The sequence below is a fragment of the Carcharhinus amblyrhynchos genome, chromosome 9 (genome assembly GCF_965287045.1).
Source record: "Carcharhinus amblyrhynchos chromosome 9, sCarAmb.v2.hapA, whole genome shotgun sequence".
Lineage (NCBI taxonomy): Eukaryota > Metazoa > Chordata > Chondrichthyes > Carcharhiniformes > Carcharhinidae > Carcharhinus > Carcharhinus amblyrhynchos.
In genome coordinates, this window is record NC_137332.1 from 2,547,758 (window position 1) to 2,572,152 (window position 24,395).

The following is a 24,395-nucleotide window of genomic DNA, read 5'->3' on the forward strand; positions in this document are numbered from 1 at the left end:
GGCTTTGGAGAGGGTACAGAAGATATTTACCAGAATGTTTCCTGGTATGGAGGGCATTAACTATGAGGAGAGGTTGGAGAAACTTGGTTTGTTCTCACTGGAACGACTGAGGTTGAGGGGAGATCTAATAGAAGTCTACAAGATTATGAGAGGCATGGACAGAATGGATAGTCAGAAGCTTTTTCTCAGGGTGGAAGAGTCAATTACTAGGGGGCACAGGTTTAAGGTGCGAGGGGCAAGTTTTAAAAGAGATGTACGAGACAGATTTTTTACACAGAGGGTGGTGGGTGCCTGGAGCTCGTTGCCGGGGGAGGTAGTGGAAGCAGATACGGTAGTGAATTTTAAGGGGCATCTTGACAAATACATGAATGAGATGGGAATAGTCCCCAGAAGCTTAGCGGGTTTTAATTCAGTCGGGCAGCATGGTTGGTGCAGGCTTGGAGGGCCGAAGGGCCTGTTCCTGCGCTGTAATTTTCTTTCTTATTTAGAACAAAGAACAACAGGAATAGGCCATTCAGCTCTCAGAGCCTGCTCTACAATTTAATAAGATCATGGCTGATCTGATGCTCGCTCAGTCCACTTTCTTTCCATGTCTCTGTAATCATTAATACCCGTCTGATTAAAAACTATCGATTTCAGCCTTGGAAATGTTCCACGTCTCCAGAGCTCCCTGGGATAAAGAGTTTCAAAGATTCACCACTCTGAGCGAAGAAATTCTTCCTCAAATCCATCTGAAATGAGCACTCCCTTATTCTGTGACCAAGCCTTTTGGTTTTACACTCCCATGAGTGGAAACATCCTCCCAACATTTACCCCTACGAATCTTATATGTTTCAATGATATCACCTCTCATTCTTCTGAACCACAAAGAATACTAATCCTCCACACCTGGGATCATCTAGTCAACCTCCTCCGTACTGTCTCCAATGATCATATTTCTTTCCTTAAATAAGGGGACCAAAACTATACAAAGTATTCTAAATGTGGCCTCATTGGTAACTTGTAAAGTTGCAACAACATCTCTTTACATTAACACTCCAGCCCCCTTGAAATAAAAGGCAGAATTACCTGGGCCAGCATTTATCACCCATCCCTAATTGCCCTTCAATGTAGTGGCTTGCCAGACCATTTCAGGATTGTTGTGTATCTGGAGTCACATTCCGGCTAGACTGGGTAAGGATGGCAAATTTCCTTCCCTAAAGGGCCTCAAAGAACCAGAAGGGTTTTTACGACAATGGCTTCACGGTCACCATTAGACTTTAATTAGAGATCTTCATTGAATTCAAATTCCATCATCTTCTTCCTCTTTGGTGAGATCTGAATGCAGATTCCCAGAGTATTATCCATGTCTCTGGATTACTAGTCCAGTGACAATACCACTACACCACTGCTTCTCTTTGATGAGGGTAATGCTGTTGATGTGGTGTATATAGACTGTCAAAAGGCAGTGCTACACGACAGGCTTGTGAGAAAAGATATCTGGAATATCTGGAATTAAGAATGTACTGGTTGCTGTGAAACCATTGTCGATTGTTGGAAAAACCCATCTAGTTGAGGATGATTCAACTGGGGATAGCCAAAGGGAGCAGGTCTCTGGGGATGAGCCTATTGTAAAAGCTCAGGTGGTTAGGGGTTGCAAAAGATTGGGACTTGTGATTGGGGACTCCACCGTTAAAGGGACGGATAGGAGAGTCGGTAACAATGATAGGGACTCAGGGCTGGTGTGTTGCCTACCAGGGGCTGGGGTCCGGGATGTATCAGAGAGGATATTCAAGACTCTCAGGGGAGAGGGAGATCAACCCCAAGTTATAATTCATGTGGGGACGCATGATATAGGGAGGCTAAGGGAAGGGGATATTAAGCAGAGATTCATGGAGTTGGGGTGGAAGCTAAAGGCCAAGTCAGACAGAGTGGTTATCTCTGGACTCTTCCCTGTGCCATGGGATAGTTTAGAGAGGAATAGAGAGAGGGAAAGTTTGAACTCGTGGCTGAGGGGATGGTGCAGGAGGGAGGGGTTCAAGTACTTGAGCAATTGGGGCTCGTTCTGGGGAAGGTGGGACCTCTATAAGAGGGATGGGCTACACCTGAACCAGAGGGGAACAAATATCCTGGGGGGTAAATTTGTGAAGGCTATGTGGAGTGGTTTAAACTGATTCAGAGGGGGGGTGGGATCCTGAGTAGAGGGGGTGAAAGTGAGGGGGGCATAGATGGGGACTGCAATGCACGGCATTGTGGGGGTGGGGCGGAGCAGGGTTTGAAATGCGCATACTTTAATGCGAGGAGTATTCGCAATAAAGTGGATGAACTTGCAGCGTGGACCAGTACCTGGGACTTTGATGTTGTGGCCATTTCAGAGACTTGGATAGAGCAGGGTCAGGAATGGATGTTGCAGGTCCCGGGGTACAAATGCTTTAGTCGGAGTAGAGAAGGAGGTAGAAGGGGGGGTGGGGTAGCATTATTGGTCAAGGACTGTATCACAGTGTCAGAGAGGAACTTTAATGAGGACTTGTCTGTTGAGGTAGTATGGGCGGAGATTAGAAATAGGAGAGGAGAGGTCACCCTGTTGGGAGTCTTTTATAGACCTCCAAAAAGTTCTAGAGAGGTTGAGGAAAGGATTGCGGAGACGATCCTTGTTAGGAGTGAAAGTAATAGGGTAATTGTTATGGGGGACTTTAACTTTACTCATGTTGATTGGAATTGCTATAGCTCTAGCTCGTTAGAGGGGTCAGTTTTTGTTCAAAGTGTGCAGGAAGGTTTTTTGACTCAGTATGTAGATAGGCCGACTAGAGGTGAGGCTATATTGGATTTGGTGCTGGGTAATGAGCCAGACCAGGTGCTAGACTTGGAAGTTGGTGTGCATTTTGGGGATAGTGACCACAATTCGATTACGTTCACCTTAGTGATGGAAAGGGATAGGCATGAACCTCGGGTCAGTAGTTTCAGCTGGGGGAAGGGTAATTATGAGGCTATTAGGAGAGAATTAGGAAGCATTGGTTGGACTAGGAGATTACAGGGACTGGGAACGTCCGAGATGTGGAGATTTTTCAAGGAGCAGCTACTGCGGGTCTGTGATAGGTATATCCCTGTCAGGCAAGGAGGATTTGGTAGGCCCAGGGAACCGTGGTGCACTAAAAAAGTTGATTCGTTGGTTAGGGAGAAAAAGGAGGCTTATGTTCGGATGAGGCTTGAGGGCTCAGGTAGTGCATTAGAAAGTTTTAGATTGGCTAGGAGGGAGTTGAAGAGGGAGTTAAGAAGGGCTAAAAGAGGACATGAGATGACTTTGGCTGATAGGATTAAGGAGAACCCTAAGGCGTTTTACAGGTATGTCAAGAACAGAAGGTTGGTTAGGGCAAGATTAGGGCCAGTTACAGACAGTAGAGGGAAGTTGTGTGTGGAACCGGAGGAGATTGGAGAGGCGTTGAACCAATATTTCTCTTCGGTGTTCACGCAAGGGGACATGAATGTAGCTGAGGAGGACACTGGGGTGCAGGGGTGTAAAATAGATAGTATTGCAGTTGATACGGGGGATGTGCTGGATATTTTAGAGGGTTTGAAAATAGATAAGTCCCCTGGTCCGGATGGGATTTACCCTAGGATTCTCTGGGAGGCAAGAGAGGTGATTGCGGAGCCTCTGGCTCTGATCTTCAGGTCGTCGTTGGTCTCTGGTATAGTACCGGAAGATTGGAGGACAGCAAATGTTGTCCCATTGTTTAAGAAGGGGAGAAGAGACTTCCCTGGGAATTATAGACCGGTGAGTCTTACTTCTGTGGTGGGTAAGGTTTTGGAAAGGATTATTAGAGACAGGATTTATAGTTATTTGGAGAGTAATGAATTGATTAGAGACAGTCAGCATGGTTTTGTAGCGGGTAGGTCGTGTCTTACTAACCTTATCGAGTTCTTTGAGAAAGTGACCAAAGAGGTGGATAGGGGTAAGGCAGTTGACGTGGTGTATATGGATTTTAGTAAGGCGTTTCATAAGGTTCACCATGGTAGGCTTCTGCAGAAAATGCAGATGTATGGGATTGGGGGTGATCTAGGTAATTGGATCAGGAATTGGCTAGCAGATAGGAGACAGAGGGTGGTGGTTGATGGTAAATATTTGTCATGGAGTTTAGTTACGAGTGGTGTGCCTCAGGGATCTGTTTTGGGGCCACTGCTGTTTGTAATTTTTATTAATGATCTGGATGAGGGTATAGTTGGGTGGATTAGTAAGTTTGCTGATGACACCAAAGTCAGAGGTGTGGTAGATTGAGAGGAAGGGTGTCATAGTTTGCAGGAAGACTTGGACAGGTTGCAGAGCTGGGCCGCGAGGTGGCGGATGGAGTTTAATGCGGAGAAGTGTGAGGTAATTCATTTCGGTAGGAATAACAGATGTGTTGAGTATAGGGCTAACGGGAGGACTTTGAATAGTGTGGAGGAGCAGAGGGATCTAGGTGTATGTGTACATAGATCCCTGAAAGTTGGGAATCAAGTAGATAAGGTTGTTAAGAAGGCATACGGTGTCTTGGCGTTTATTGGTGGGGGATTGAATTTAGGAGTCGCAGCGTCATGATGCAACTGTACACAACTCTGGTGCGGCCGCACTTGGAGTATTGTGTGCAGTTCTGGTCCCCACATTACAGGAAGGATGTAGAGGCTTTGGAGAGGGTGCAGAGGAGGTTTACCAGGATGTTGCCTGGTATGGAGGGGAGATCCTATGAGGAGAGACTGAGAGATTTGGGGTTGTTTTCGCTGGAAAGAAGGCGGCTAAGAGGGGACCTTATTGAAACATATAAGATGATTAGAGGTTTAGACAGGGTGGATAGTGATAGCCTTTTTCCTAGGATGGAGAAAGCTAGCACGAGGGGGCACGGCTTTAAATTAAGGGGGGGTAGTTATAGGACGGATGTCAGGGGTAGGTTCTTTACCCAGAGGGTGGTGAGGGACTGGAATGCCCTGCCAGCTGCAGTTGTAAATGCGCCTAGTTTGGGGGCGTTTAAGAGATCTGTGGATAGGTTTATGGACGAAATGGGATTGGTTTAGATTAGTGGGTTAGTGTTGTTTTTTTTTTAAAAAGCTGGTCGGCGCAACATCGTGGGCCGAAGGGCCTGTTCTGCGCTGTAATGTTCTATGTAGTTCACTTATGTCCTTTATGGAAGGAAATCTGCCATCCTTACCCTGTCTGGGCTGCACGTGACTCCAGAGCCACAGCAATATGGTTGATTTCCAACTGCCCTTTGGCAGTTAGGGATGGGCAGTGAATGCTGGGCAGCCAGCGATACCCATGTCCTACGAACAAATTTAAAAAATATATAGCTCATGGAATAAAGAACAAAGAACAACACAGCACGGGAAACAGGCCCTTCGGCCCAATGAGCCTGCGCTGCCAGATAAAAGATCCCCCAACGTGATTACAAAATTGGCAAACAATAGGAAGCAGAGAGTCATGGTCGATGGATATTTTTCGGGCTCTAGGCAAACATGTAGTGGAACTCCCCAAGGGTCGGTATTGGGACCCTTGCTTTTCCTGATACATATTAACAATCTAGATCTTGGTGTGGTTCGGTTTCCTCCCATAGTCCGAAAGATGTGCTGGTTAGGGTGCATTGGCCATGCTAAATTCTCCCTCAGTGTACCCGAACAGGTGCCAGAGTGTGACAACTAGGGGATTTTCACAGTAACTTCTTTGCAGTGTGTTAATGTAAGCACACTTGTGACACTAATAAATAAACTCTAAAACTCTCTGTTCCTGTAAAGCACCCCTTAATATTTAGCTGGCATATTTTTAAGGTGTCAGCCATACCGTATTTCCATGTCTTTCAGATGTTATATTTTTGTCTAAACTCCTTGTAACCTCATATTGTGACCAATTGCAGGAGCTGTGGGTCTCACAGTCGCAATAGCAACTCTCCTGTACAAGAAATGTTATCGCCAAATGGAACCGAGACAGAGAACTTGCCAAGTGCCTGGGGCAGGATCTAATCACAAAACAGAAAGTGTTTTCAAGATGGTGCCTTGCTGTCACTGTACTCATGACCATGAGGTAAAAGCCTTGTCAACCGTGGGTTCTGTGAGGGATCCTAGGAGCTTACAGCAGGACACACTTAACCCTAAATCCAGGAGAACAAGCAACAAGGAGAGGTTTCACCAACAATGCTTCGGCCTATATAATCATTCCAGGAATCAGATCGAGGAATACTTTCTGTGCCAGGACTGCGGGCTGGTGCACACATTCAGGACAATGCTCCCTAACCGTAAAATCAGGAGATTAGCAGCTAAAATCAGCACTGCAGGGACAATGAGAGGGGTTGAAGGTGAGAATCACTGGGGTATGAAGCGAAAAATGCCCCACCAAGTGAAGAGATCCAATCAAGGTGAGCCATTTTAAATGAAAAGAGAGTTTCTTTTCTGAAATAAAATTCAGGAAAGAACCCGTATTTTAGTAATTTGTGTGAATTGGGCACATGGCATCATTCACTCAAACCTGTTCTGCCATTCTATTAGACCATCATCAATCTGTATCTTAACTCCATCCACACAGTTTGATTCTGTCACCTTATCTTACCCACCAAAAATCCATCAGTGCCAGTTTTTACAATTTTCTACTGAACCCCATCATCAACAGCTTTTTAAGGGAGTGAGATTCAGATTTCCACTCAGTTATGTGTGAATGAATGCTTCCTGATATCACTCTGAAACACTGAAATGTCGAAAATAGGTGGAGTAGGCCATTCGGCTCTTCAAACCTGCTCCATCATTCAATATGACTCTTGCTGACCCTCTATCTCAGCACTTCTGCGCTCACTTCATATCTTTTGATGGCTTTAGAGTGTAGAAAGCTATTTCTTTCTGTAATAAATTCAGTAACTTGGCCCCATAGCTTTCCTCGGTAGAGAATTCCACAGGTTCACCACCCTCTGAATGAAGGAGTTTCTCCTCACCTCTGTTCTAAATGATCTACTCTGTATCCTTGTTCGATACCCGCCCAATCAGAGGAAACAACATCCCTGCAGCTATGAACAACCTGCCTTAAATGTAATTCCTTACATTCTGTCCAAAAACTTTCTTATTTCTCTCCAATTCCTTATCAAATACTCAAACACCTCAATCAGAAACTCCATCCATTTTCTATACTTAAGGGAGTACAAGTCCAGTCTATACAAGCTATCCTTCAAATTTAACCCTTTTAGCCCCAGTGTCTGGTGATTTTTTAAAAAAATTAGTCATGGGGCGTAGGCATCACTGACTGGCCAGCGTTTATTGCCCATCCCTAGCTGATCTTGAGAAGGTGGTGGTGAGCTGCCTTCTTGAACCACTGCAATTCCTGAGGTGTAGGTACACCCTCAGTGCTGTTAGGGAGGGAATTCCAGGTTTTGACCCAGCGACAATGAAGGAACGGTGATATATTTCCAGGTCAGGATGGTGAGTGGCTTGGAGGGGAACTTCAAAGTGGTTTTGTTCCCAGGTGTCTGCTGCTCTTGTCCATCTAGATGGTAGCAGTTGTGGGTTCGGAAGGTGCTATCTAAGGAATTTTGGTGAGTTTCTGCAGTGCATCTTGTAGATGGTACACACTGCTGCCACTGTTCATCGGTGTTGGGGGGATTGAATGTTTGTGGGAGGGGTAGCAATCAAGTTGAATGCTTTCCCTACAAAGCCAATATTTCCTTCCTGAGATGCAATGCCCAGAACTGAACACAATTACTCCAAATGGGCTTTGATTTAAATTTCATACAATTATGTCATAACTTCCATCCTATTGCATCCCAGTTTTCTTGGACATCTTCCAGTTCCTGAATTCTACCATTCGCAGCTGGGGCTTTAGCTCTGAAATTTCTTTCCTAAACTTCTCCGCCTCTCTCTTCCTGTACTCCTTAAAACTGACCTCTTTGACTATAACTATCGCCACCTACCTGAATATCCTTTAGATGACACAGAGTCAAATTCTGTCTGATTACATTAACAACTGGCATTTATATAGCACACTTAACATGGTACAACATCTGAAGGGGCTTAATTATGCTCAGGATTACACTGAAGTATCTCGGGATATTTTCCTACAGGAAAGTTGACAAATTGTTGTTATGTGTGTCGTCAATGTGAAACAATTAAAAGAAAATAAGCATCTTTGAAGAATTCTAGAAACCTCCAGCAGGTGGTAATATTAATACTGTTCCATCTGATGGTTGGACAGGTTCCACAGAAGGTTTTCGAGTTGGAAATGAAAGCTCAGGCAACAGTTACGCCCTGTCGAAAGGTCCTACTGGGATATATAATCTGGGAAAGAGATCTGTTAAGTGGGGACTAAAAACAAGGAATGTCAGTCCGGACCAGGCCGTTACACAAGCGAAATCACAATGTAGGTACTTCCCGAGTTCACTGCTCAGCAACGTCCAATCACAGATTGACAGAGTCACTCCAGTCACTGAACCGCGTTATGGGATCAGGAAGCATCCCTTTCCCCCAGGCAGAATTCGGAATGTTGAGCTGCGACCAGGAAGTGACTTCTTCGGGAACCATAAGAACCATCACCAACTTCTTTGCCATAGCAACAGAATTCCAACACAAATGGACAAGAAGGTCAGACCAAAGGTGAGAGTTGAACACTTGGTTGGAAATGTTAAACAGAATATTAGTGCAGCATTGCAGCGTGATATTCTGGTCTTTGCAACGCACAAGAAGAACAGTACCCCTCAGGATTTGCTTAGGGAGGAACCACCAAGGTCACACATGATGGACAAGTCAAGCTGTAGAGACAGTCACTTCATTGACCAAATTGACATTTTTGGGAACACTTGGGAAGGTAAAAGGACTCAAAGGCCAAAGACTGTCACGTTTGACTTGCCAGGCTTTATTGATGCAAAATTACCACACTCTCCTGGAGCACGGTGTAAAGCACAAAGAGAAGGAAGAGAGGCTTGTGCAAGTGTAGAGAGTATGGAGAAGGATCGAGGGTTCCCAGTGGAGGAAAAGCCTTGGTTCAGACCCCTCACTTCTCAGAAGCGAAGCAATGAGAGCAGGAAGAGATTGGATATGAAGCTGACATCTATCGATAGCAAATCCAGGAGAGTGATTCCACCCAGAACATCAGTGAATGTACTGATGGTGAAATTTATCTTACATCCCACTAAACTTGATAAGATCCACCCAGATGAAGGTGCAGATGTTAAGGGACGCTTAAAGATGAAAAAGCAGATCAAGACAAAGACGGGATTAAAAGAAACCCATAAAAAGGGAAAGTCCTTGAGAAAACCTCCTGCCTGTCAAAGCACAAAAACAACTGGGAATTTACAGAAACTTCAACCACCTAAGACAGCAAGACAACGTTTACCAGTACCAATTCAAAACAAAGCCCGTCCCTCCACAAGACCTGATAAGAGGGACAGAGTGAAAGAATGTAGTAGAAATTTGTGTACAGATCTAGAAACAACGCCACCAATATCCTCAACACCAGTGACTGACACTGAAACCCACAAATTGCCCCTGTCCATTGAAACCCCTCTTGGTATTATTTCCACTGGATCACAGGATTCTGCCCTGCCAAAGGGGCTTCTTCAAACACCAAACAAATCATCCAACCATGAGGCTACTCCCCTGGATATAACACACAAGATTACAACATCGCTATCTTTAGACACAGATACACATTGTTCTAACAATTCGAGGACCTCTGTTGATGATCACGAAGATAAAGAGACAATGGCAGAACTGAATTCTTCCATTGCCTTCACCCTCCAACCACAGGAGGTCGCCTTGAGTTGTGAGAGTGGCAGAATGAAGGTACCGAGTGCCCCATCTTTGAGGCGAGCCCCTGGCAGGGGACCCTGTGATGGAGAAAAGTTGGAGAACATGCCCACAGGATGGCGAGAATCAAACCAAGCCTTCCAAAGGGAAGGAGACTGGCAGCCAGCTCCCAGTAGACAGAGTGACGACAATGGTGCAACAACAAAGCAGCAATGTGAGGACAGAGGGTCAATGAGTATCACAGAAATGGCAGAGAGTGACATGCATGTTAAGGTGAAAGATACAGAAGACAAACCTCCAGAAAATCCTAAACCATTAACGCCAGCAGCAGCATCTGAGACAGATCACACAACTGGTCAAACCTTTTCAGAAGAGGCTGTGATGTGCGGTCCAGATGGGTCACATGGGAGGACAGAGGATAGAGCATCTAAACCAGCAGGTGTAATAAATCAGCATTTACTTCCCACAGAACAACTGCCATTCCTCCCAGCCTCCTCCATCTATGGTGGACTCAGCCACCCAGATCACATTAATGGTGAGAACATTACATCCAAAGGACAGTCTGGGAATGTCAATCTTGCCAATTCTCCCCTCACCTCACCATTACAGGGAGCAGGTGGCAGTGAGGAACAAGACTCCAATGTTGTTATTTTCAGCTATGAGAATCCCAAAGAGGCGATGATAACGGCAGAACCACAAATAGGCAACTGCACGCTGCCACTCAAACACAACATGGACACATTAGATGGAGCAGACAATGAGGCCAATCAGAGGAGGAAGATCAGATTGGTCATTCCCGAGAGACCAAGTAGCAGGTCCGATTACACCATCAATCGGAAGATTAGATAATTGGCCGGGCTAAGATCAAAGGTAAAAGACTTAAATTTCTATAGTATCCTACATGACCATTGGATGTCTCGAAGCACTTCACAGCCAATGAAGTATTTTTGAAGTGTAATTTAAGAGACTGATTGAGAAAAATAACACACCTGTATTCCGAGCATTTTTAACATAATATAATGTCATAAGGTGCTTCATTGCAGTGAGATCCAACAAAGTCAGGCAGTGAGCTACAAAAGGAAGGTATTAGCATGTGACCAAAAAGTTGGTAGGAAGTCTCACAACACCAGGTTAAAGTCCAACAGGTTTATCTGGTAGCACAAGTTTCAGGGCGCCGCTCCTTCATCAGGTGGGTGGGAGTTCTGTTCACAAACAGGGCATATAAAGACACAAACTCGACTTACAAGATAATAGTTGGAATGCGAGTCTTTACAGGTTATCAAATCTTAAAGGTACAGACAATGTAAGTGGAAAGAGGGTTAAGCGCAGGTTAAAGAGATGTGTATCGTCTCCAACTGGGACAGTTAGTGAGATTTTGCAAGTTGTTGGGGTTACAGATAGTGTGACATGAACCCAAGATCCCAGTTGAGGCTGTCCTCATGTGAGGAACACTTCAGCAGTCATAGGCATTCAGCCTCTGATCTTCAGGTAAGTGTTCTCCAAGGCAACACACGACAATGCAGATTTGTTGGGCAGAAACTGATAGCCAAGTTCCACACACATGAGGACGGCCTCAACTGGGACCTCATATTGACAATACACATCTCTTTAACCTGTGCTTAACCCTCTCTCCACTCACATTGTCTGTATCTTTAAGACTTGATTCCCTGTGAAGACTCGCATTCCAACCATTATCTTGTAAATTGAGTTTGTGTCTTTATATGTCCTGTTTGTGAACAGAACTCCCATTCACCTGATGAAGGAGCAGCGTTCTGAAAGCTTGTGGCTTTTGCTACCAAATAAACCTGTTGGACTTTAACCTGGTGTTGTGAGGCTTCTTGCTGTGCTTACCCCAGTCCAACGCCAGCATCTCCACATCATGACCAAAAACTTGGCCAGAGAGATAGGCTTTAAGGAGCAACTTGAAAGGAGGGAGGAAGGTAGTGAGGTGGAGATGTTTACAGAATAAATTCCAGAGTTTAGGGCCTAGTCAGCTGCAGTGGGCATCTCATGATGTGCTTCATTATGACATATTTGAAAAAAATAAAATTCATTAAAATCCGTTCAAATGAGGTTTGTAGGCATGAACATTGTGATGTCACCAACGATGGTTGGGGAAAATCACCAAACACTACCTCTCCGGGGGACAATCAAATTTTCCAATTCTCTCCGGATTATCTGTCCACGTCACCATTCTCTCTCCAGAAAATTTGGTTGAGAAACTGGTATAAGTAACCCTGAAGTAAATGCAATTCCAACAAACTTGGAGCTTAATACACATCAAAGGTGGGGCCAAATTGAATTAAAAGGTTAACTGCTAGAAAGGCGAGATCATAAACAGCAGGTGGGCTTACTTAGCTAAAGAACTGGAGACATGATGTTTGCAGTAATGCCAGTAAAGGATAAGTTGTTCATGTAGCTTTCCAGGATTAAGGAAAGCTTTGGAATTTAAAAATAGCTAATTTGCATTTCTACCCGGGAATAGGCCATGCTTCACATTGCCATGGAGATAGGTGGAGCTTAGTAAGATTCTTTGTTTTTGAGTTATTTCTGTCAATTCAGTTAGGGCGTAGCCAGCAGGCAAGGCTTGTTAATTTCTGGAAAAACAGCTCAGGGACCATATCAAGTTTGGGTCTTGTGTAGCTTGGAATTCCTTGGAAGTCACACAATAAAGCCAGACCTACACCTGAAGTACAGTAAATACTAGTTTTATCATCTATGTCACAACTTGCAACTGGGAGCTGGTATTCAGTATAAGTCAAAGTTGGTAAAGGGAAAAGCTAAAGGAAGAAAGAAACCTACAGAAATCTTCACAGTGAAAGGCAGTTAACCGTGCTGCAGTTGGAGTTTGCAAGTAATCAGCTTGGTTGCAGTTTTAGATTATAGCAGTGGGCTATTGGAAATCAACAGTGTTTTCTGATGTGTTCTGCCACTGGACAGGAATCAAAAGAAGACCATGTTCGAGCTGCGGAATCTGGAGTTGTGAGGTCAGTAAAGAACTTGGAAGGTCCTTTAGCTCATGAAAGGACCCCAATGAAATCTTGTACCTTAGAGAATAGCTGGAACACCAGACAGACATCAGACTGAATTCCAGAGAGTGAAGATAGACCGTTTGAGTTGAATCCAGGAAAAGTGAATGAACCTGAAAGATTTTGTAAGATAAGGGGATTCTTGAGGGGGGACGTAAAAAAGTAGGACTGAGGTTATAACATACATAGTTAATCACTGTAATAAGTACAGAGTATAACAATGTTATTATTATAACAAAGCTTATTTTGTTTCATTCTTTTTGATATCCAATAAAGTCTGTTCTGGCTTAAAAATGCAAAATCTCGCAGCGTGGTTCTGTTGATTAATTATTAGTTGTTTGGAATTTTTCTTTAAATGTTAACACTAATTAGGTCATAACACTGATGTGTACAGAGAACAAACCATTTCTCCCTTTCAGCCATCCTTAAGAAGAAATACAATGTGGTCCATTCAGTTTGTTTTCTACTATACTGGTAACCACATGATATAATAAAGGAGAAGTGGATGAAGGATGTCATTCTGCCCGTTGTGCCAATGCTGGCTCTTTTAAAGAGCTGTCTAATTAGTCCCATGCACCGCCTGCCTATTTTTTCCAGATAGCTCTGCAAAATTTTTCTTTTGAAATATTTCTCAATTGCTTTTGAAAGTTATTATTGAATCTGTTTTCTTTCAGGCAGCACATTCCAGATCACAACAACTCACTGTATCAAATAAATTCCCCTCATCTCACCCTCTGGTTCTTTTCCCGATTCTCTTCCATCTGTGTCCACCCTCCTGTCACTGCAAACAGTTTTTTTCCAATTTAACTATGAAAACCGCTCATACTTTTAGAGCCTGCTATTAAATCTCCCCACGACATTATTTAAATCATGCGTAGGCCAGACTGGGTAAGAGAGTAGATTTCCTTCCATTAAGGCCATTAGTGAACAAGAAGGGTTTTTAATGATAATCAATAAGGTTTCATGATCATTTTTAGACTTTTAATTCCAGATTTATATTGAATTAAATATTTCACAATCTGCCATTTGAACCCAGGCCCCAAGAGTATTATCCAGGCTCTCTAGATTACAGCCCAATGACAATAACACCACACTATCACCTCCTCTACAACTTCGTGGTGCTGAATAACATACTGCATTTTCACATTGTGTGCTCAGCATCTTCTAAAAGGGCAATGGAAGCAGATTCTAATGTAACTTTCAAAATGACAATTCGATAAATATTTGACGGGGAAGTATTTGCAGGAAAGACCATGAAATTTGGGCTAATTGTATCATCTTACCAAAAAGCCAGCAGACATGATGGGCTGAATGTCCTTCTTTGGTGTTGCCACACTCTGTGATTATCATACTGAACAGCAATAGATGGATCAGCTGCTTGTTTCCATCACTCACCTCTGGACACGCATTCCATCCCCTTATCAGCAGAGATGAGATGGGTCTCGGTATAGAGTATCCAATTGGAGGCCGAACATGATGATAAGCCATATCAGCAGCAGCAGCAGCTGGGAAAATAACAGCAACAATGTGAGTGAATCTAAACATTGGCTTAATGTTCCAAAAATTATAGAATTTGACAACAAAGAACTAAGAACATAAGAACATAAGAAATAGGAGCAGGAGTAGGCCAACTAGCCCTTCGAGCCTGCCCCGCCATTCAATAAGATCATGGCTGATCTGTCGTGGCTCAGTTCCACATTCCCGTCCTCTCCCCATAACCCTTAATCCCCTCTCTCATCAAAAACCCATCAACCCGCGTCTTAAAAATATTTAGCGAGGCAGCCTCCACCACTTCAACGGGCGGAGAATTCCAGAGATTCACCACCCTTTGAGTGAAGAAGTTCCTCCTCAACTCCGTTCTAAACCGCCCCCCCTTTATCTTGAGGCTATGCCTCCTAGTCCTACTATCCTTTTTGAGCGGGAAGAGTCTCTCCACCTCTATCCTATCCATCCCATTCATCATCTTATACGTCTCAATGAGATCTCCCCTCATTCTTCTAAACTCTAACGAGTACAAGCCTAGTTTATTCAGCCTCTCCTCATAGCTCAACCCCCTCAACTCCGGCATCAGCCTAGTAAACCTCCTCTGCACTCCCTCCAAGGCCAAAATATCCTTGCGTAAGTACGGCGCCCAAAACTGCACACAGTACTCCAGCTGCGGCCTCACCAATGCCCTATACAGCCGCAGCAAGACCTCCCTACTTTTATATTCAATCCCCCAGGAACAGGCCCTTTGGCCCTCTAAACCTGTGCCGATCATAAAACCATATGCACTTATGGAGTCCGTACCCTTCCATGCCCATCCTATTCATGCATCTGTCTAGTTGACCATTAAATGTCGCTATCGTCTGCTCCCACCACCCTCTGTGTAAAAACTTGCCTTGCCCATCTCCTCTAAACTTTTCCCCATGCATCTTAAACCTATGTCCCCTAGTATTTGACTTTTCTACCTGAGAAAAGAGTATCTATCTACTCTGTCCATGCCCCTCATCATCCTGCAAACATCTATAACGTCACCCTCAACCTCTGTCATTACAGTGAGAACAAACTGAGTTTATCCAACTTCTTCTCATAGCTTATATCCTCCTTAACAGGCAACATCCTAGTAAACCTTTTCTGTACCCTTGTCAAAGCATCCACATCCTTTTGGTAGTGTGGCAACCAGAATTGTACACAATATTCTAAATGAGGCCTAACTAAGATTCTGTACAGCTGCAGCATGAGCTGCCAATTTTTATACTCAATGCCCTGACCGATGAAGGTGAGCATGCTGTATGCCTTCTTGACTACTTTATCCACTTGTGTTGCCACTTCCAGTGATCGGTGGACATGGACGCCCAGATCTCTTTGCCTGTTGATACTTCTAAAGGTTCTACCATTTACTGTATAATTCCTAAATGCGCTTGACCTTCCAAAATGCATTACCTCATATTTGTCTGGATTAAACTCCAATTGCCATTTCCCTCCCCAAGTCTTCAATCAGTCTATATATTGCTGCATCCTCAGACAATCCTCTTCATTATCTGCAACTCCAATTTTCGTATTTTCTGTGAACTCACTAATCAGACCAGCTACATTTTCCTCCAAATAATTTATATATATGACAAACAACACAGGTCCCAGAACTGATCCTCTGCTAGTTACAGTCTTCCATTCAGAAAAGCACCCCTCTACTGCTACCCTCTGTCTTTTATGGCCAATACAGTAAAAAGTCTGACAACACCAGGTTTTAGTCCAACCTATATTACATCATTTTATGGCCAAGCCAGTTCTGTACTCATTTTGTCAGCTCTCCTATGATCCCATTTGACTTCACCTTTCATATCAGTCTACAATGTGGTACCTTGTCAAAGGCTTTACTGAAGTCCATGTAAACAACATCCACTGCCTTTCCCTCATCTATCACCTTCGTCACTTCCTTGAAAAATTCGATCAAATTAGTGAGGCACAACCTCCTCTTCATAAAACCATGCTATCTCTAAAAAGTCCAATTGTCTCCAAATGTGAGTAAATCTTGCCCCTAAGAATTTCTAATAATTTCCCCACCTCTGACATAAGGCCTATAATTTCCTGGATTATCCCTGCTGCTCTTCTTAAACAATGGAACAACATTGGCTATCCTCCAGTCCTCTAGAACTTCACTTGGAGCCAATGAGAATATAAAGATTTCTGTCAAGGCCCCAGCAACTTCCTCCCTTGCTTATATCAGTATTCTGGGGAAATCCCATCAGGCCCTGGGGACTTGTCTACTTTAATGCTTTTTAAGGTGCCCAATACCTCCTCCTTTCTGATATCAACATGACCCAGAATATCTACACACCTTACCCTAGGCTCCTCATCCATCAAGTCTCTCTCTTTGGTGAATACTGAGGCAAAATATTCATTTTGTATCTTGCCCATTTCTTCTGGTTCCAAGCATGGATTTCTTCCACTATCCTTGATTGGACCAACCCTTTCCCTGGCTACCCTCTTGCTCTTTACATATGTATAAAACGCCTTAGGATTTTCCTTAATCCTGTTTGCCAAGGAATTTTCTTGACACCTTTTAGCCCTCCTAACTCCTTCTTAAGTTCCTTCCTGCATTGTTTATTTTAATTTAGCAAATTATTTTCTTTTTTATTAAGAAAGACAAACTTGTATTTCGATATTATCTTTCATGGATTCGGGGCCTCCCAAGGCACTTTATGGAAAATGATGTATTTTCGGAAGCTGAGTCAGCTTTCTAACCAGTCTGCACCCAGCGAGATCCCACAAACAGTTTATCTGCTCATCCACCTGATTGCTGATTGCTGTGATAACATTTCAAAACTACTTCTTTCAGCCATTCATTCTTTCATTCTTTATTTTTGTCCCCTTCTTTCTTCACAATTTATCTCACCTGGTTTGAGGTGGGCAAAGGGGATTTCACCAGTTAGTAACTCCCAGAGACACAAAGCGTAGCTGAAGACATCTGCTTTGATGGTGTAACGCGTACATTGTGTAAACACTTCAGGAGCCATCCAGCGCAGGTTCTAAGGAGCAGACAATTAATCAATTACATCTCAACATAGATCAACACCACATGACTACCTGACACGGTAACAAAGCCATTATCCCATTTCCAATATTTCACCATTAAGAAATGGATGTTTTGTTTTTTCAAAGACACAGGCCAGAATTTCACATTATCCGACAGGCAGGTTTTTAGATAGGGCAGCAGGAAATAGAGGGAACAGGAATCCCTCCAGGTTTTTGCCTACCTTAAACTCGCAGTGATTTTACACTGAGCAGACAAGGCATGAAACTCACACTTGCCCCAGCTGGGGCCCTTTTGGAGCCAATCCTTGGTCACTTGAGGGCCATTTCCCTCCACCCTCCATCTTAGATCTCAGGTGGGAAGAGAGCCTCCTTTGAGAGGGAGAGCTGACTGGTGGTGATTTAACCTGAGGATCCACATCTCAGGGAGGATGGGGCAAGGTTGCAAAGGCTGGACTTTCATGAATAACATCAGCCAGTACGGGAATTGAACTCACCCTGTCGGTGTTGCTCTGCATCACAAACTAACTGTCTAGCCAACTAAGCAATGACTTATGGTATACTCAGCAAGAGCGTACATGGAGAAGCATGATGCTTGTCAGTAACCTAGGATTTGTAACTAATCAAATATAAACAATAAACGGTTCATGTTAAATATGCAAGTATCAAGAGCTAAACAACCCATACTACAACAGGAGGTAAAGGAGAATTTGAAGGCTTGTCACCTACCCCTGGCTGCTTTGTCATGTTATCTTCATCCATTGACTGAAGGAATCTGGATTCTGAAAACAGAGTAAATCTTTCAGCTGCAAACTTGCTATACACGTAATAATGAAACAACAGAAAAGAGAAATAAGCTCATCAATTACAAATATTTTATACTTTGCAAATGAAACTTCCTCATTCATGCCGAGAAACATGTGGCTTACAGGTCACAAAATATGGGGTGTGAATGGAAAACGTCCAGTTGTCCTCCATCCTTTCCATCCAAAATCTGGTGACATGAATTGAAACTTCAAGTTTAAAACTGAAAGAAGAAATTCTTTTCCAGAGGTGATGGACTCCAGTTATGTGGAGAGACGGGAGGAACTGGGATTGTTCTCCTTAAAGCAGGGAAGGGAGATTTAACAGAGAAGTTCAATAGAGGAGATCCGGACAAACCTTTGCCACTGGCAGCACTTTCAAAGAGCCAGCACAGACACGGTGGGTGGATTAGCCTCGTACTGTGCTGTAGGATGCTGCACTCATGTGATGTCCTGATCCTGTCTTTCTATAATCCCAGACCAGAGGCTTGGTCTTCACTGTTTACATTGATTAAAGATTGGATGCACTGGGGGGATATTTGGGCATAACTTGATATTGGAAAATGTGGGTGAAATTGGAGATTTTAAGGGCCTAACTTCCGGGTTGAGCAAACTCCACTCAATTCAATGAAGCTTAAGGGACAAAATATTTCAGCCAAGTTAAAAATTCAAACCTCCAAAATCAGCAACCACTGCATGGCCATCTTCACACAGCAGGATATTATGGCTGTTCAATACAAGGGGAAGATAAACAAAATCCATTATTTTCTGTATAGATTGTGAAACAAGAATGTTCAGTCTGATGCAAGTAACATCTCGGTTCCCAAATCTGATCCCCCCGATATGATCCTGGAACAGACCCAGGTTTTTGGTAAGATCTGGTTAGAGAAAAATGACATTTTGTTTAAAGTAGACAAAGTTTGAGATTTAAGAAACTTGCTCAGAGAATCCCACAGGCTTTGAACAAACAAATATAAACTTCACGAAAGTCAACTCTTTTTCCGATTTCCACCCTTCAAGTTCCGTTTACATGTGTGCCACCTGCTCCCAGTTTGCACATGCACAAGTTCCCAATGCTCATTGGAACTTGGAGTTCTTGATCTCCATTCCACAAGAAGGTACATTGGATCTCAGAATACTTCAAAATGAAAAGATCCTCTCCACCTGATCCTTTCCAGAGAAAAAAAAAGCTGCAAAATTCTTTTGATCAGTATGTTCTTATGTTCTTATAACCTCTTATCTTTTTTAATTTGTTTATGGGATATGAGTGTCGCTGGCTGGGCCAGCACTTATTGCCCATCCCTGAGGACATTTTAAGAGTCAATTCCATTGCTGTGGCTCTGGAATCACGTGTAGGCCAGACCAGGTAAGGACGGCAGATTTCCTTCTCTAAAGGATATTAGTGACCAGATGGAATTTTACCACAATCAACAACAGTTTCATGGTCATTATTAGACCTTTAATTCCAGATTTTTGTTGAATTTATTTTGTTGTAGTGGGATTACCCTGGTTTTTGGATTAGTAGTCCAATGATAATACCATTGCCTACCCATAAAACCTCTGAAAAGCTCTTTTACACCTTTTCACGTGACTGTCTACCTCCTTTATAATATGGAGAACTGAACTATTCTCAATACTCCAAGTGTGGTCGAACCAAGACTCTATACAAATTTAACAATTCTATCCTTCTAGAAATGAACCCTGATGTTTGACTTGCTTAACGTTCTTGTTAATCTGCTTTTAGTGATGCATGTATCTGTATCCCTTGATTTTTCTGATCCTGTATCGTACACGGGCTCTTATTTTACAAGAGGTTTGTGGTCTCCTCATTCATCCAAATGAAATAAACCCCCACACATTTATCGCTATTGAAAATGATTTACTGATTACACATGTAAATTTATTAATGTTACCTGACATGACTGAATAATGATCTGAGTGAAAAACTTTGAGCGTTGAAAATTGAGTTGAACTAATGGATGAAGCAATCCAACTGCTGACATTGGCTTCCTCTCCAATCCCAGAGGCCCAAGCTAACGTACCTATTGAGGTCTCGGTGTATGATTGGTTGAGTCAAGTTGTGAAGATATTCCATGCCTTTGGCCACATCAATCGCAATAATTAATTTGGATTGAAGTCCAATAATTCTGTGGATTCAAGTACAAAAGAAATAAGGCAGGTTTGAAGATGTATATAACAAAGAAACATAGAAACATATAAAACAGGAGCAGTAGTAGGCCATTTGGTCCTTCGAGCCTGCTCCGCCATTCTTTTTGATCATGGCTGATCATCAAATTCAATATCCTCTTCCTGCTTTCCCCCATTTCCTTTGATCCCTTTAGCCCCAAAACTATAGTAAGTTACTTCTTGAAATCACACGTTTTGGCCTCAGTTACTTTCTGTAGTTGTGAATTTCACACATTCACCACTCTCTGGGTGAAGAAATTTCTCCTCACCTCAGTTGTAAAAGGTTTATCCCTTATCCTCACACTATGACCCCTAGTTCTGGACTCCCCCACCATTGGGAACAACCTTTATGAATCCACCCTGTCTAATCCTGTTAGAATTTTATTTTAAGGTTGCTATGAGACTCCCAGTCACCCTTCTAAATTTCAGTGAACATAATCCTAACCAACTTAATCTCTTCTCATATGAGAGACCCAAAAATCCCAGGAATCAGCCTGGTAAACTTTCACTGCGCTCCCTCTATAGCAAGAACATCCTTCCTTAGATAAGGACACCATAACTGCACACAATACTCCAGATGTGGCCTCACCAATGTCCTATACAACTGCAGTAAAACATCCTTATTTCTATGCTCAAATCCTCTCGCTATGAAGACCAACATACCATTTGTCTTCTCCATTGCCTGCTGTACCTTCAGCGCTTACTTTCAGCGACTGATGCACGAGAACGCCAAGTTCTCACTGAGTATCCACCTCTCAATTTACACCCATTCAAATAATAATCTGCCTTCCTATTATCTAGCAAACTAGATAACCTCTTGCTGCAACTGTACAGGGCACTGGTGAGGCCGCAGCTGGAGTACTGTGTGCAGTTTTGGTCGCTTCACTTGCGCAAGGATATTTTGGCCTTGGAGGGAGTGCAGAGGAGGTTCACTAGGCTGATACCGGAGTTGAGGGGGTTGAGCTATGAAGAGAGGCTGAATAGACTGGGCTTGTATTCATTAGAGTTTAGAAGGATGAGGGGGGATCTTATTGAGACATATAAGATGATGAAAGGGATGGATAGGGTAGAGGTGGAGAGGTTCTTCCCGCTCAGAAAGGACAGCAAGACTAGAGGGCACAGCCTCAAGATAAGGGGGGTGCAGTTTAGAACAGAGTTGAGGAGGAACTTCTTCACTCAAAGGGTGGTGAATCTCTGGAATTCTCTGCCCGTTGAAGTGGTGGAGGCTGCCTCGCTAAATATATTTAAGACAGGGGTAGATAGGTTTTTGGTAGGCAAGGGAATTAAGGGTTATGGGGAGAAAGTGGGACTAATTGGAGAGCTCGTTCAAAGAACCAGCAAAGACACGATGTGCTCCTTCTGCAACGTAAGATTTCATAGAATTCCATGATAATAAAACAAGTAGAATATTAGCTAGTAGAAACTGTACCTCTTTTGCTCATGTAAGAGGGAGAACAACGATCCTCCCGAGATGAACTGTGTCACAATGGCGAACTGGCTGGGATCATCCAAGCATGCTCCAACAAACTGGATCACACAGGGGTGGTTGAGTCGGCAGAGAATGGAAACCTCTCGGCAGAACATATCCACATCAGACTTGGAGCAAAACGTGTTAGCTCGATACCTAATTTGAAAAAAGATGTGACGGGGTGTCATGAAAATGTAAAGCACATTTCACTGGCATCAAAAAGCAATGATCTGTGAACATTTGAATAGATTTTCTGTATCTCACCATGATAATAGGCTCAGTGTTCTGTGTGATATCATTGCACTGACACTTAGGGCAGAACTGAACGCTCCACCCAATCGGTTCTGAGGTGGGGAGGTGAGGGTTGTGATATTCCATGGACAGAGCTCTCCACCACCCTCCACACCCCCCTCCCCCTCGCTTCAACGTGGCAGCAATTTTATGGTGGGGCAGGAAGCTGGCCTTGCTCCACTTGAGGCCTTTAATGGCCATTTAAGGGTTTTTTCCAGCTCCTGCTCTGACCAAGACTGGGAAAAACTACAAAAAGGTCGTGAACGTAGCCCAGTCCATCACACAAGCCAGCCTCCCATCCATTGACTCTGTCTACACACTTCCTGCTGCCTCGGAAAAGCAGTTAGCATAATCAAGAAACTCACATACTCCGGACACATTCTGTTCCACATTCTTCCATTGGGAGAAATGTACAAAAGTCTGAAAAAAACATACCAGCCGACTCAAGAACAGCTGCTTCCCTGCTGCCATCAGACTTTTGAATGCACCTATTATACAGTAAGTTGATCTTTCTCTACAGCCTAGCTGTAACTGCAAAACTATATTCTGCATCCTCTCCTTCCCTTCTCCCCTATGTACTCTATGAACGGTATGTTTTGTCTGTTTAGCAGACAAGAAACAATACTTATCATTGTATCCTGATACATGTGACAATAATAAATCAAATCAATTTACCCCTCCCATTTGAAGTTGTTTTGGTGGAGACAGTTCTAGATTTGAACTCCCCTTCCTGTGAAGAAATACTTGCTGACACCAGCCTGACTGGCCTCCTGAGATTTTAAGGCCATTGCACCTTTGTTGTGGAATGTACCTACCAGAGGTGAGACTCTCTCTGTCTACATTATCAACATCTCAAATTATCTCGGACATCTCAATCAGATCACATCTTATTCTTCTAAACTCAAGGAAATACAAACCACATTTATGAAATTATTCTAATAATTTTATTCTTTAGGTTCTCGTAAATCTAGCCTCATTTTAATTTAACCTGTTTAACAATGATAGGGATCACAGCACCAAGTTACATTTCTGTAGCGTAATAAACATCCCAAGCTGCTTCATTATTCACCAAAATGTGACACCCATTATTGACGAGATTTGAAAACGAGGATGGAAATCTGAAAATTGAGGCACTGTTTCGTCACAGGAGTTACTGGGTGAATATAACTTCAGCTAGTCTTGTTCAACTATTGATGGCAATTTTGGATGAAATCAAGTTTCCCAAGTGTACAAGTTGAAAGGTCAGCTGGGAAAGAATTGGACTGGCATCTCCGATAAATCTCCTTCCCTCATTAGAATATTAGAGGATGGTCATTGACCCCTTGTCCCTTACGTGTTTACTGTAGAACATTGTCATTTATCCTGTAGCCCTCATTGAGACATGATAGGGCAGTGACATATCGATCCTGTGTCTTCCCAGCTTTGATGTCATACATCTTCTAATCTTTACTGCAAAGGAAACATATTCTTTTATCCGCACAATAATCAAACATCACGTTCACTACACCTCAGCCTCATTCCTGACCACTCCAGCTGACTGAATTCTTCTCAATATTCAATCATTCGATATAATGTCAATGAAACTATATTGTTCAATAATCCAGATGTGTCTACATGTCTATATGTTGCAATTATGATTTTACCTTTTAATGGCGACAATTTTGTTCCTGCATTTCCCTTTGTAAACTTTCCCAAACGAACCTATATGTTTTCAGACACATAAGAGGTGGTCAGTTTGTGATAATTTGACACTTTCTGGAACTTTGCATCTCGATCACATCAGGAGCTTTTCTGTTTTTACCTGAACCAATAATTTCATGGAACTCGATGTCCGACAGCTGGAGGTGGAAATGAGAAGGCAGGCCAGCTCGCAGGAGGAGAACATCAGCTTTCTCTGTGGTTGGGGGGGGTTGGGGGGGGGAGTGGTTGGGGACAGGGTGTGAGTTGGGGGGTAGTGAATGGAAACAAAGAAATTGAGTGCTCAGAGACTTGCCAAGAATACACCAACATCTTGCATTTATACAGCACCTATAATGTACTAAAAAATACCCTGGGAACTTCACAGGTGTGAGAACAAACATAATTCAACACCAAATGACGTGGGGAGATATTAGGACATGAGATGTTAAGGAATGCGAAGTAAATTTTTAGTCATGGTGTAACAGATGAACCAGAGAGGTAGAAAGGAGGGAATTCCAGAGCCTGGAGTGGAGGCTACTGTAGACAGGGCCATCAATGGTGTAGTGATTACACTTGGAAGATGCCGGGAGAGTAGAATGGGAAGACCGCTGAGAACATTGTATTGCTAAAGGAGATGAGAGTGATCGGGAAAGGATGATTTGGTCCACATTGTTTGAACGAGTGCTGGTTCCCTGTTACCCG

General features: G+C 43.2%; 1 protein-coding gene across 1 annotated transcript in view; it reads right to left on the reverse strand.

Moving 5' to 3' along the window:
* tnni3k (TNNI3 interacting kinase) overlaps nt 1–24,395 on the reverse strand; it is an 88,910-nt gene that overhangs the window by 23,163 nt on the left and 41,352 nt on the right. The window contains exons 14-21 of the mRNA XM_080195074.1: nt 23,815–23,907; nt 23,657–23,714; nt 21,684–21,878; nt 20,110–20,214; nt 18,742–18,794; nt 17,994–18,046; nt 17,128–17,260; nt 14,145–14,254 (exon numbers count right to left, since the gene is read on the reverse strand). Of these exons, the coding sequence (XP_080051200.1) occupies nt 14,145–14,254; nt 17,128–17,260; nt 17,994–18,046; nt 18,742–18,794; nt 20,110–20,214; nt 21,684–21,878; nt 23,657–23,714; nt 23,815–23,907 (800 nt within the window). The remainder of the gene's footprint in view (nt 1–14,144; nt 14,255–17,127; nt 17,261–17,993; nt 18,047–18,741; nt 18,795–20,109; nt 20,215–21,683; nt 21,879–23,656; nt 23,715–23,814; nt 23,908–24,395) is intronic.